General features: G+C 33.8%; 1 protein-coding gene and 1 pseudogene across 3 annotated transcripts; both read right to left on the bottom strand.

Annotated features, from left to right (window-relative positions):
• Positions 1–1,496: 1,496 nt before the first annotated feature.
• Positions 1,497–2,210, bottom strand: LOC110230291. 3 transcript variants are annotated; one of them, XM_021032783.1, is made up of 4 exons: positions 2,111–2,210; positions 1,903–2,025; positions 1,688–1,795; positions 1,497–1,619 (listed from the first exon to the last, which is right to left on the bottom strand). In XM_021032783.1, exons 1-4 carry the CDS (start codon positions 2,150–2,152, stop codon positions 1,536–1,538), a joined length of 357 nt encoding a protein of 118 aa, XP_020888442.1. In that variant the 5' UTR covers positions 2,153–2,210; the 3' UTR covers positions 1,497–1,535. The 3 variants fall into 3 exon arrangements, with proteins under 3 accessions (XP_020888442.1, XP_020888440.1, XP_020888441.1); XM_021032781.1 differs by having other exon boundaries at positions 1,903–2,210; XM_021032782.1 differs by having other exon boundaries at positions 1,909–2,210.
• A 3,625-nt stretch (positions 2,211–5,835) lies between these two features.
• On the bottom strand, positions 5,836–8,762 carry LOC9321759 (annotated as a pseudogene).
• Positions 8,763–14,943: the final 6,181 nt, after the last annotated feature.

Raw genomic sequence — 14,943 nt, 5'->3', positions numbered from 1 at the left:
CGATGTTGTTCTAATTAGGTTGTTCAAAATAAGGAAATAAGTACTAGGAAATAATAATAATTCAACATCCAGGGATGATTACAATAATCGTCGATTACCACACTCGCGCTTGCCGTGCTCGTAGATTTCTGTTGCGTACACCTGACGGTAGGTGGCCATATCTGCTTCTTGAATATTCACCAAGTCTGACATTGGGTTACCAAACGCCAGCAACTCCAAGAACTTCATTGCGTAAGGCCCGCAATCTCCTGTACTTGGGTTTTGAGCGACCATAACATTTCTCTCATAGGCAAAAGGTTCAACTGAGTACTTCTCAGGCAATACATCCGCGCACATCGCTCTCACTAGGTACGGCATCATCTCGCAGACAGGCTGCATCTTTGACCATGCAACAGACTCCCGCGTATGTTCTATGAGAGCGTCATAGACAACTATATTCCGGGCTCTGAGGTGGATTGCCAACCCAACCCAATGATCACCTTTCCAGTTCATCGGAGCATATACCACGTCGACATCCTTGAACCACCTAAGACTAGGTTCACGGTGTATGTGTATTCCTTTGGCCATGTCGTATAGCCGGTCGCCCCATTTGAACCCAAGCTTATTTATACAATTCCTGAAGCTGACAGCACGCTTAGTAAGCTCATAAAGCAGGAAGGAGTCCAAAACAACGCATCGGTTTGCTATCATTTGTTGACCGTTCTTGTGCCACATCAAGATTGCGAGCATTTCCAAGACCTGAAATGATAATAGCATAGACAGTCAGTGTACGTACAATTCAGGCATATTTAAAAAATGTACACAAATGTACTATTTCAACTTACCATATTATCCACCCACTGTCCTTGTGCTATAAGCATGGAGAAAAACTCGTTTTCCACTTTGCGATACCCAAAAAGAGTGTGCTTCCTGTATATCCAATATTATAGTATGACTGGTTGTTATAGAAAACCAATGTATCAATTAAGGGATAATTTTGATAATGCATGATACTTACACATTCGGACCGCGGAGGACATTGGTTAAGAGCTCTAATTTGGAAGCGTCAACCTTCTCCAAGGGGTTGTAAGGGACATTTCCAGCCGCTATAACCACCTCTGAATCTTCAGCTCGTCCAGGAACATCCTCCACGAGGACTGTTGTTTCCTTAAAACCTTCCGGAAGGGCTTCATCCATCTCAACAATTATTTGCTTCTTCACTTTTTTGGGTACAACCGGCGTAGGAATTTTAACTGCTATTGCTTCGACTGCAGCATCGTTGTTTGGTTCATCCTGTAAAGAAGTATTATTGTAAACACCATAATTAAACAATTTCAAAATGTAATGATAATATTTACTGGGAAGATACTCACAATATTTTCCAGTGTACCAACTGTCGTGTCTGCTTCATCTAACCCTGGGTTTGAATCCTCTTATTCTTCCACCCCATCGACAATCCCCTGCTGCTCCAATACTCCCTTTTCAAATTAACGTGCAGAATTATTTAAATATACGCATACAATCCTATGTACGTATGTTAATAACTGTGTATAATTTTAAACCAAACACGAGATTTTTACCTCCTTTACATTAGCTGCATCCACATCCATGGAGGCTTTCGTTGCCAACTCCTGTAACACCTGCATAATAGAAGATTATAAATTTAAACAAGCCTACACTATTTTATTTAAATATATAGTTAGCTTACATTCTTAACTACTGCAAATGGTGAAGGGGGATCCCCTAGGGTGCCCTCAAGTACTGAGTCATCCACTTTACTCTCTGCAACTACATTGGGTACATCTCCCGCATCAACCTGTGGCAGTAGTTATCAACTTCATCGGCTATATCCTCTATTTTGTGATGTCTGAAACAATCATTACTTATACGTACACGAGAAATAAGAAAGACAAATGTACGTACACTTACACCGGGTTCCTCGGTGTGTTCAGCCTGAGAAGATGTATCTCTATCATTATCCTCAGAAATTTCTGGTTGCTCCCCAACATTTGCTTCACTCTCAAGACCGGCACCATGTTCTTCTCCCTGAAACAAATATACCATACACGTCTTAAGCTTTATGTGAGTACACATATGGAAAACTACATTTGACTATTAGCAGACCATATACCTGTCCAGATGTTGCAGGTAAACCTGATGGATTTTCTACCATCTCTGTGTCAGCAGTTGGTTTTTCATCTATCCCTCGCTGTGTACCAACTACGACAGGCTCACCACCATCATTTGGTCCTTTATCCTAAAACATAGTATACCATACACTTCTTAAGCTATATGTACGTGGAGAACTGAAAATAATTGATACGCGTACACTTATGGAAAACAGTATGTGACTATTAGCACAAGACATACCTGTACAGAGGTTGAAGGTACAGGAGATGGAATTTCTTCCATCTCTGTGTCAGCACTAGCTTTTTCCTCGGTCCCTGACTGTGTACCAACAAGGACATACTCACCACCATCACGTGCTCCTTCATCCTGAAACATAGTATACAATACACTTCTGAAGCCTATGTGTACGTACACAACTGGAAATAATTGATAAAAATATTTGTACATGACATACCTGATGGGAAGGTGTAGGTCCACCAACTGAAATGTTAGCTACTCCAGTGTCAACCATATCTTCATCTCTGTTCGAAAAATCTCCTCCATTATTTGCAGTAAAACCACCTTCATTGTTGGCTTCATCCTGTACCATAGCAGACAAGTTACAGTTATTAATCTTAATGTACGTACATTTAAAATACTATATATAAATGTACGTACATGCCATACCTGGTCATCTTCCTCAGAGGAAGAGTTACCATCAGAAAGCTGAGTAATCTCCGCAACTGACGTCATTATATTCTTCAGCCTTGAAGACTTTCTTGTTCCAGACTCGAAGACTTTCTTTGTAGACATCCTTTTAGATGCCTTCTTCACACTCATCGGTACCTTAACCACCGATTTATTTGGGCCCTGTGAAGCATGGGAAGTTTTGGTTGGTTCTGTCTTTTTGCCCTTTGGATCTAAGGCAGCACGTATCTCCTTACGGACAAATTTCTTCAAGTCTTCTTGCATTTGTTTATTTTGTGCTTCCTGCCTCTTGAAACACCTCCTAAGTTCAACTACAAACTTCTCAAATTGGGGATCTTCAGAACAATCCTCAGCAGTGTCCTCATTTTCTTCTTCCTCAACAGATTTCTGTTTTTTCAAAGCAGGTGCATTCGGGGCTGGTACATTTCTTTTCCTCTTCTTCACACCTACGATAGACCAGTTTAATCATTGATTGGTCTTCAAGGGACAATAATCAGAAAGTATAAAAACAACATTTACACTCACGTATCTCTCCAAGTTGTGGTGGGCGCTCATGCTTTGGAAATGCAGCATAACCTCTAACCCATTCTTCCTCCTTCCACTCATGACCAGCTAACAACAGTAGCTCAATGTAAGCAACTCTTGGATCCTCAACTTCATCATCCCATGACAGGGATGGAGGACAAATATTGTCCTCTGGTTTCACAAGATAGGTTACCTCAACCTACACCAATAAGTTTGTTAACCACTTAGAGAATGTACACTTACTTTTTAAATAATGTACGTACATAAACAATTGTACATACCTCTTCAGCATCCTCACACTCCAAGATGCTGGATGTCCTGATTGCCCGCAGTGAGGCAAGATGATGGATAGACCTCTGAGTAAATGTCCTGTTAGCTTCATCATCAGGTACTAGCTTAGCAAGGGATGGGATTGTTTCGAACGCAAACAGCTGGAGTGCTAATGGGAATCCATGTAGTGCATAAGACCCATCCTTTACACACCTTATCAGTTTTTGAGCATCTGAAGGGGTTTGGAATTTTGATATCCTCTCCAAAGTACGGGTAAAAGACACCCTTCCCCAAGGGTATTTGCAGAAGAATTGCACGTTCTTCGTCATCTCAACAGTGAACTCAGAAGGCCTTATGGGGTTATTATGGCACCCTATCACACCATCTACCAAGATTATAAGAGATAAGGCCAGCTGCTTCCACCCATCCTGGTTTCCTCCTCCTTCAGCCAAACCACCAAATCATGCACTGTTGGATTCGGCTTCTCCCCAAACTTCTCCTCAAACAGAGTTTTCCAGACACTTTGACTCCCAGCTTTAACCTTTAGCACATCCGTCACGTCTTTCTTGTTGGGATATGTCCCACATTCTAGACCAGTTACCAGACTAAATTCTCTTAATCCGAATTTTATTGGATGACCGCCGAAGACCATCCACATCTCATTCACTTTACTCGTCACTAACTGACGACATATTAGTCCAAGAACAAGTTTACCTGAGAAGGAAGACTTGTTAGCAGGTATCCTAAAAAGGTCCCCAAATGGAGACTCGAGAAGAAACTTCATCTCCTCTTTTCCCTTAAGAACTTGTGCTATGTCAGAAAGGTACTCCGGTTTGGAGTACGCGTTCATCTTCGTCTTGACAGGGTACCGGTCTAGGGCAAAGAGTCTAGGTGGTAACTCTTCAACTATAAGATCTTCAGTCGGAGCCACGCTTGTACTGCCTGCAATTACAAGTGATATACAATTAAGTAAGGATGTATGAATTCGTGTACGTACACAGTAATTATCATCATTATATACTCAACATCTGAATTTTGGCGGAAACAGAGATTTCCAATTCAATTTCTCAAATTTTCAAACTACAGATATAGCAAAATCCGGCAACTTCTATCCCTTTAATCAAACAAGCTTTAAGATTCCGATACACCCAAAGAAACTACAAACGGAATAATATCGGAACTTACCCAATTCCTCCAGCGGATTTCTCGGAGGGAGTTTCCTCCTCGGGGATACTCTAAGTTCCACCTTGTCCTTCTCGGGGCCTTCCTGCGTATGCTTCTTCCTAGAGACTACGTCGTTTGGTTTATTCCCAGCCATCTCGAAGGTTGGTATCTCGCCGGATGTTTCTCAGGTCGCCTTCGCCGGAAAAACTGGAACTTTCTCTTCGCCGGTTTTTCGAGTTCAATGCAATACCTCAAATCAAGTAGCCGACAATTCGAACGGAGATGTCAAAAACGAAGATGGATGAATGAATTCCGAACTGATTTTTACTTCTCTCTCGAATCTCTCGGAGATGTCTCACGAAGATGATGAATGTTCTTCTTCGTTTTCTTGAATTTTTTTTTTTTTTTTAATTCAAAACAAAAAGTAACTAAACCGCGATATGAAACTAAACCGTAACGTAACTGTGCCGTTTGGTTTTTCGTCAGGGGCATTTTCGTCATAAAATGGAATAACTGTCAAAACATGAGAATTGAATCTCACTTTGCCAAAGGGTGAGATCAAATCTTTTTTTCATGTTAAACGTGAAAATTTCTTTTTTTTTAATATGTTGAAAAAAAGTGGTTAGAATGTCTTTGTCAAAAAAATATGGGTTAGTCTAGTTAGAGCTCCTAGAACTAAGTCACTCTAGTTATTTCACTACAAATATGGGTCATTCTAAGTAATTTTCACTAAATTTTATCTGATCAAAATACCAAAAATTATTATAAAATGTCAAAATCTTGGATGTCGACGAAACAACAATTGTCAATCTAGCTGAGCAAAAGTGGAATTGCTAAGAGTCAAAAATATAACTAGTTTGGTATTGAGTTTGCCTCTCGAATCTGTCTTTTTCTTCGAACATCAAAATCTATTTTTTCATATTCTCTGTGAGATTGATATACATGTGCTCTTTGAAATATCACAATATAGAAGTAGAACTAACAAGCAACAACACAGAACTCTTCTCAAAGGATATCAAAGAGTTGAGATCAAGTACTTCACTGATCAAATATCACAACAGTAACCACTTGATGAACATCTAATTGAAATTCTTATCGCACAAATTACTCATTAAAGTTGGATAAATTTATACATTGTCATTCTATTTCATATGGTGTATTAGTTCTGGACAAAAGGTACAAAAGATTGTGCAAGTTATAAATGTGTGGCAGTGACAAAGAGTTGGATATAACAAGATGTGTGCTAATGTATTTACTATATACCATGGGTGAAAAGAACGCAGAAGGAAGGGCATGCCGGTTAGTAAGATGGTCTGAACCCCTCTTCAAGAAATTGAAAGGCGTATCACATGCCGCCGCAGCCATGTGGGTCTCCATCTGTGAATTAATAGATCAAATGGAAGAGCAAGAAATTGATGAATCAATGAAAAACCATGAGGGCTCAATGTCACAACCCATTTTCTGAGAAAAGCGCGTGACAAGGAGCTAGCTAATGAGACAGTATATTTGAGTTCCAAATTGCCATGACAAATCGACAAAGAAACATTTGACTAACAGTTGCAGCAAAACGCATATGAAAGAAAAGTAAATCATATTTGGTGCACTAAAGAAAAATTGCACCTTAGTGTTCCTTCCACAAACGGTACTGTTAGAGACATGGAGAAGCCGGAGGGCCCTATCTTTTTGCTTTGGACCATCTTTCACTTCCCAAGTTGAGGTCGAGCTTAACAATAGCTAAATAATAAGATGAGAAAAAAACAAGTTAGTAGTAGCTTTTCACATATTGAGCAGAGATACCAATGATGGCAGCAAAAGTTAGCATTGACCAGTTTAAATTAAAAGCCAGGAACTGAGCATCAATTACATTACCTGCCTCGGGAATCATCCAGGATGCATGAGGCTCAATTGAAGAAGCAGCTTCCCTTCCATTCCATTGTATGGCTGCCTTGTCACAAGCCCTAATTCCATAAGAAACTGAGCAATTAGTCTTGAAATTTTCCTAATAGATCAATAATTCAGGATAAAAGACTTCATCTTAACCTAATTTACAATCCCAAAGAACATGCAGCTTATACCAGATGACAATCATATCAAGTTAGATATAAGTGTCCCATAGCCATCAGAATCTCTAGATATAACCCATAATCACAAACGGGTCTTCCTGCTAATGGTTCTAACAGAAACCTTGTTCACATTAACGAAAAATAACCAAATCCTTCATCTGAGGCACTTCACTCTTTTTAGCAATGACTGACAGCCACATTCAGACAAAAACACAAAGAAATTGCATGTTTAAAAGCCCATATTTAGATCCCAGGAAAAGTTAATTACATGTTTCCATGAAACTGCTCCATTTGAGCTCCCCACCCGCCAATCTTTTGCAAAGCGACTCCTTGATATCTTGAATTATTCCTTGAGAAACCAGAGCTCTGTCGCCGAAGTACTTGCACAACTTCCTCTTTGGAAAGATTCGCCATCTGTAAAGTTTGAAAACCAGATAAGAACAAATCAAAGTGCAAATGTCTTCATTTTGTACATCTATAATCAAAACCTGCTTGAGATCTTCTTCATAATCGCTGATGATGAAATTGATGTCAGCCTCCAGACCCCGGAACTTGACAGCAGCTCGATCGTACGCCCTATATGAACCGACGTTGAGATTATGAAACAATTGTATCATAACGAAAAATAGTTATGTGATCAAATAGATCAAACAAAAAACCTAATTTCCAAAGGCATTACCTAGCTGCAGCATGGGCAGTATCAAACCCACCTATTGGATTCACAAAGTTAAAACTTTATTAGAGAGTTAAGAGCACAGCAGAAATCATTTCATAGTGGTAAAACCAATAGAATCCAGACCTAAATAAACTTGTTTACCGCAATCCATGCAACCAGGAAATTGACAAAAAGGAAAAAGATTAATACAAAATCTAAAGGCCAGAGCTTGGACCTGAAAGATAAACCAAGTTCTTCCATTTTCGACCAAAGATCAACAACTCATCTAAGATAATCGATCAGAAGAAGATTTACCAGATATGCGATTCCCATCTCCCTGTCCTCCGATAGAAAGTGACGCCTCTATACTGCGAACTCTAAGACCTAGGACCTGTACTGCTTTTCTTCACCGGCTGTGATGGTGGCTGCATCACCCGTGAAGCATCGCCACCGCTTCCACTGCCGATAAAGTCTCCGCCTTGTTTCCCTCTCTGGAAGGAAATATCAACGGTGCTCCTGGAACTTTGTGCGCTCGAATCCATAAAATCCATGCCTTTGGCAACAGGAAAAAACTCCTTAGTCATCACAGCACTTCTTTCATCATCATCTTCCTCTCCTCCTTTCAGTATCTCAAATTGAAACTTCACGGTTCGTGTAGAGCACAACTCATCTTCACCATCTATGCAGCTAGAAGCCTCAGCATTAACAGCAGAAGAGTTCGACGTCACTGATTCATCCATCTGATTCAAAGAAACCCCTTTAACAGTAATCGAATCTCGTTCGTTCTGAGTAGACTCGGCCGAGTCGACGTCGAGATTGAGATCTAGCATCAATCTCAAAAAGTCAACAGAAAAGCAAACAAAAACTGAGATTTCACAACAACAACAACAACAGCTACTTCTTCAAGCTCTTATTTACACATTGATCAAACCTATACACTAATCCGACCAATAAATTTTAACGATCGCCGTCAATTTGAAATAAACAGAGCTCAAAAATCACATTTCATCGGAGAAAATCTGTAAGAGTATGGAAAATAAATCAGAGAGATTTAGATTCTGAAATACGGCGAGGATTCGCGACGGAGAAGGAATAATTACAGAGAAAGAAGGAAAAGCTCGATCACTAAGGAGAGAAACGAGATTGAGGAGACATGGTGATGAAGAGTTTTGCTCTATGGGGATTTGAAGAGACAAATAGCTTTCGCCGGACGAAAGAGATAATCGTCGGCGAACGGGGAAGGAATGATGATGGGACGTAAGCCTGTGGGTTAGTGCCAACAAAGGAACATTATAACATTCCTTCCATCTTCTCGGCAATTTGATACCGGTTATGTCAGTTCCCGGTTAAAGTTAAAACTTGCTACTTGTTTTGTTTTATTAGCTTGGTTTAAATTATAATTACTGCTTTACTATAATCAATTTACTGTTTAAACTTTAGCATTGCACAAAAACTGTAGTCGTGTCATGTGTGTAAGCTTTTTTGGTGATTTCTTTACCAAGATAAGTAATTAAATAATACTAAGACCTTAAATGGTAACATAACAAAAACATTCAACCGGATTCAGCTAAGTTCAGCAATTCCGCAGTCACCATTTGCATAAAACTAAATTCAGCCAGATTCAACAGTTTTTTCAACACCAACAGATACGTAGATACGTTTATATCTGGTAAAAATTTGGATAATAACGAGCACATAAGTCGAATTAAAATATTTTGGATATCAAAAATTACACATCAAATTTATATATTTAAAATAAGTCAAATTATACACATACGATATATAAATAATTCAGATCCATAATATATCACTACCTAAATATACAAGAGACGAATTCATATTCGGATAACTATAGACATTTTTGGATAATTTTAATAATTTTTAGATAATTTAAAATTTTGCAAAAACAACATTAAATAAACAATTAGATAATCTATATTATATTACCATGTTAATTTCTTAAATTAAATTATCAATATTGCTTTACAAAGCTTTTCATTAATTATCTACATATTTCATAGTTTAAAAATTAAATATGGAAGAATAACTCAATTTTACTAACCAATATATTATATATATTAGTATTAATTTTAGATAATTTAGTATTTATTAATTAGTATAACAGTTAATTAGATCATTAGATAATTTTATCTATTTTATTTTGATATTTTCTTAATTATTTTATTAATCTTTATAATTATTTGACGATATTTTCAGTTAAAGTCTTTATTATTTTGATAGATTCTACCAAAAATCACAAAACCATTCAGCTAGATTCAACGGTTACCATTTGGAAATGTAAAAATTCAGTTAGATTCAGCTAAAAATCACAAAAAATTCAGCCAGATTCAGCAATTCAGCCGGATTCAGCTAGATTCCTCGGTTACCATTTAGACCCTAAATATATCGATTCAACAATAAGGTGTAGTGGTTAAATCAATTCGAAGCGTATTTTCATTTTGGAACCATTTTTTGTAAACACATCTGAAAATCATCAAAATTCAAAATGATTGAACTAAATTGAAATAATAATTCAAACTTCTATATCCTGATTAGTGATCAGAATACTTTTGTGTTAGGACTGGCGGACCCACGTTGGAAGATAGGGGGTCAGATGACCCCGCTTAAATATTAAAAATTTGATTTGTACGGTAAATTGCAATGTAAACATCAGTTAAATTGGTTAAAGGGTTCGGTTTTGACACCCCTAATGTCATGGGTTCGAAACAATAGAAAACAAACTTTTGTTGCTTTTTTTGTCCATTTTAAAACAACATAGTAGTAGTACGTGTACGTGTCCATAATATTTGTTTCCTTTTAGTTTTCCAAAGTTTTATAGCTGTTTGTTTTCTATTGTTTCTTAAATTGTTTTCTTTTTATTTATATTTGAATTCTCATTGATTTTAGTTATTAATTTATTTTTCATCTTGTTTAATGTGTTAGTTCATCTAATTTACTTTACTTTCCATGTTAGTTTTTACATAAATATATATTTTGTAAAACTATTATATTAGGCTATTAGCAATATGCATTTCAGTATTAATACAATACTTTTACTATTAAAATGAAAAATTTGTCGTTTGGTTTCTTTTTAAGTTTCAAACAAAAACCGTGAAACCCCAATATCTTATGTAATATTTGAAAAATAACGGTAATATTTTGACCTTGGTAAAATATCTTTTTGGATCCGCCTTTAGGAGTGTTTTTTTTTAAAAAAAAATTTTTGTAGAATGAGTCAAACGAAATTTGGTTTTATATCCGATGTTTATCTTATGAATCTGCAAACAAATAAGAAACCAAGATTGATTGATAAATAAAAACGAAAGTATATTCACAACTTTGAAGACACATAAAAACCGAAAAACACTTCGAAGTCACATATTCATAGCTTTGAAGACAAAGCATTTGTTTACATTTAATTATTGGCGCGTCCTATATTTGCAGCTATGTCCTCCTCACCAAATTTTTTTTCCAAAGACTCAAAGCGTCAGATAGAGAGATTTTTTAATCTTATTTTTTTGCAATTTTGTGTGGGTTTGTACGTAAGAAGAGGACAAGAGAGAGAATTTATTAATTAAAAAATGTACAGCCTCCAAAAAACCACATTTTCGAGACTTTAAAAATAAACAAGGAAAAGAAAAAAAAAAAAAAAACAGCAGTTAGACCATCTTTATCAATGGACTCTTAAAAGGTTCTTAACATTAGTAATGTATTGTAATAAAATTTTTGTAAATATATAATATTTTGTTGTTTTAGTGATATATATATTATTGTATATATATTATAATATACACAGCAAAATAGAGAATGCTATTTATATTGTTTATGACACAATAACTAATGTCTAATGTTGTGAACCATAGGTCAAATTTTGGAGTTTGAAATCGAAAAGTAAATTAGAAAAAATCTTAGATTCAAATAGAATATATGTTAGATTGATGTAAACAAATTTATTTTATTTAGTATTTATAACACAATCTTAGATTAATTGTGAGATAATCAACGACGTGGATGTGTATGCATAATATTTATTGGAAATAGATTGTACACGAAATCAGGTTTTAATTTGTAAATGATGACGAAAAATACTAACCTTAATTGCATATTTTAAATTTATGATGACAAAAATATTTAAAAAAATATCTAAAATTTTCTATGATCTCAACTATTTTTGTATTTTTTCATTAAACTTATCCTTATGCGTTATCACAAATATGGTGATTATGATTGTTCAAATACAATTAATGAGCTGTTAAAAAAATTCTATTACTGTTTCTTTCCAGAAAAGAAGCTATTCAGATTTAAAAGAAAAATACAAATATTGGTGTGAATGAATATTTTCTCATTTTGAAGTATATGCATTGAAAATATAAACATTGGTATTTAAATTATATTTTAATGTTTTTTGAAAAAGAAAATAATTGAATTTAGAAGATTATATATTCCAAAAGCTTGTAACAATTTATACGAAATAAAATAATTTATTTGATTTGATATATTAATTATTTGGCTCTAAATAAAATAATTTGGAGATATAGTAACTATTATAATTAAAAATTTATTTTTGTTTTTATATAGAAATCAAATTTAGTTTAGTGATATATATTTAAAATAAGAGAAATTGTTAAAAATGTCCCTTTTTCAATACCTCTTTTCAAAAATGCCCCCTTCGAGAGTCCATTTTTAAGTTTGCCCTCTTTTAATTTATAATGATCATTTTACCCTTATTTGAAACAAAATTAGGTCCACAAAATACAAAATATTTTTTGGCGGGAAAAGTGATCCCACAATTTTTCCGCCAAAACAATTGTAAAAACCTTTAAAATACCTTGTAAAATTTTTCCGTAAAAATTTTTCCCACCAAAAAAATTTTTTGCGGGAAAAGTGATTCCGCAATTTTTTGGGAAAAATTTACAAGGTATTTTAAAGGTTTTTACAGAGTATTTACAAGTGTTTTGTAAGGTTTTACAATGTATTTTAAAAGGTTTTACAAGGTAGTTATAAGGTTTTATAAGGTATTTATAACTTGTAAAACCTTATAAAAAACTTGTAAAGCCTTATAACTTGTAAAACCTTATCAAATAGCTTGTAAAATCTTATAATATCTTATAAATACCTTATATTGTAAAACCTTTTAAAATACATTGTAAAACTTTATAAATACCCTGTAAAAAACCTTTGAAATACCTTATAAATTTTTCCCACCAAAAATTTAACGCCAAAAAAATTGCAGAATGACTTTTCCCGCAAAAAAAAATTTTTGGCTGGAAAAGTTTTGGCGGGAAAATTTTACAAGGTATTTTAAAGGTTTTACAAGTTTTTATAAAATCAAATTTGTAATTTTGATGTGTGCACATTCTCATGTTTTCCTTATATATTTGTGATATTTTTTTATTAAAAGAAGGGTAATTTAGTCATTTTGTACATAAAAAAGGGTATTTTTAAAAATGGACAGCCAAAGGGGACATTTTTGAAAAGGGGTATTGAAAAAGGGACATTTTTGTGAGTCTCCCTTAAAATAAAGAAAACTACCCGTTTTTAAAAAATATATTTCAAAATTTATATCATTTAAATTCTAATTAAAATGTAAATAAATATTATCTAGATATTTAGAATCTAAAATCCAAAAATTATTTGTTGAATAGGTTATATTTTAAATGATGGAAGTATTTTGAAAAATATATTAATATATGACAAATATGCTAAATATTTAGTTTATATTATATATGACAAATATACTATATGTTATTTCATATTTGGAAAATAAAATATTAAAATCGTTTTGTTTTCATGTGTACTACTAATCAGAATTAATTAGCATATTTTTTGCTAAAGAAATGTTTTAAAATCTAAACTAAATGATAATTTATTATTAAATCAGATTGCTGTTTCTGGAAATATCCAATAATATATTACCAAAATAAATAAATTTACATATATACAATTTCGAATCAAATAACTTGATTTATTATGGAATCTTCTTTAAACTATTTCCAAAAATATTGGGAAGTTATTATTTTATTGATTTAATTTTGATTTTTGTTTTTAAACCAAGATCCGCGTGTTTATCCGACCATACCAACGGGTCAGCCCAAGATCCGCTGGTTTTTTATGATTAAATTGTCACAATTACCTTTTTTCATTTGTTTTTTTTCCTTCTACAAATTTTAAAAAATCAATGGCATCCTATGTAATATTGTACAACTTAAAGGTTTTTTATTATTTAGTGATTCCCAATTAATTGTATAAATAAATAAATAAATAGTTTAAATCTTAAGAACCAGTTCTTACCATTAATTTTTAGTATTTTTCTATTTTTTTTTTTTGAGAATGTCTCTGAAATCCATGATAACCTAAAAATTTGATCTGAATCCGAACCCAAAAGTTTAGATTTATTCTATTGGGTCCTAAACTCATATATCCGAAAAATCTAAAGCAGAAACTGACCCAAACTCGAACCCGAAAATACCCTAATATGTTTTTCGAAAATCCAAAATTTTACTCGAAATTTGAATTTTTAATCAAAAACCCGAATATTTACCTGAAAAATCGGGTATTTACCCAAAAACTCGATAATTTACCTGAACATTTATATAGCGGGCTACATTATTTATTTAATTTCTTTTTTAACGGGAACGAATATAATTTGGGTTACTATCTCATTGATGGAATTTATCTTAAATGAGTTTTATTTATCCAATCTATTTCACTTCTACAAAGTAAAAAAACATATTTATATATTTGCAATCAATCAAGAAGCTTGTCGTAGAGATGTCGAGCATGCTTTTGGAGTTTTGCAAGCTCGATTTGCCATTGTCAGAAATTCGGTTCTTATTTGGGATAAGGCAAAAGTAAGAAACATTATGCGAGCATGTATAATACTTCACAATATGATAGTAGAAGACGAACGAGATAGATATACTCAGTATTGATTGTTAATTTTATTTTATTTTTATATTGATAATTTTTTTCTAAGAACTAGAAGTTAAAAATCTACTATTGGAGACATATAAAATTTAAAACAAAAATACAGTCTCTTAACTCTAAACTTTACAAATTTAACATCTATATCTACTAAATCAACAGCCACTTTAACAAAAACTGCAATATTCTCCTTTTGACATGTGGCATAAGTCTCAAATTCTCTTCTTTTACTTTTCTACGCCAATTTACTTTTTATTTGATAAACATTTTTTTATTTTTTCCCACAATTTTCTCCTTTTATCTTCTTTCCTAATTAAACTCAACTAATCAAAAATATAAAAAAAAAAAAATTCATTTCTTCATCCCACGTTCCATTTACTAATTTATTTGAGAAAACACTTTTTCCTCCACGATTTTTTTTTTTTCTCATAACTAATTAAATTCACTATTAATCAAAAGTAATTAAAAAAAAAAAAACACCTTTTCATTTCTTCCTCCCACGTTTCATTTTTCTTTTATAACAATTAATAAATCTGATTTCGCTTA

The sequence above is a fragment of the Arabidopsis lyrata genome (assembly GCF_000004255.2).
Source record: "Arabidopsis lyrata subsp. lyrata unplaced genomic scaffold ARALYscaffold_3, whole genome shotgun sequence".
Classification (NCBI taxonomy): Eukaryota; Viridiplantae; Streptophyta; class Magnoliopsida; order Brassicales; family Brassicaceae; genus Arabidopsis; species Arabidopsis lyrata.
This window is presented reverse-complemented; position numbering and strand designations above follow the sequence as displayed.

What these genes read in the sequence shown, in the direction of transcription:
- LOC110230291 (XM_021032781.1), bottom strand. Translation starts at nt 2,073, where the DNA reads ATGTGTACTCACATAAAGCTTAAGACGTGTATGGTATATTTGTTTCAG. An exon ending in CCGAGGAACCCGGTGTAAGT is followed by an intron (nt 1,796 to 1,902) that starts GTACGTACATTT and finishes CTACTGCCACAG; the next exon opens with GTTGATGCGGGAGATGTACC. An exon ending in CATTTGCAGTAGTTAAGAAT is followed by an intron (nt 1,620 to 1,687) that starts GTAAGCTAACTA and finishes TCTATTATGCAG; the next exon opens with GTGTTACAGGAGTTGGCAAC.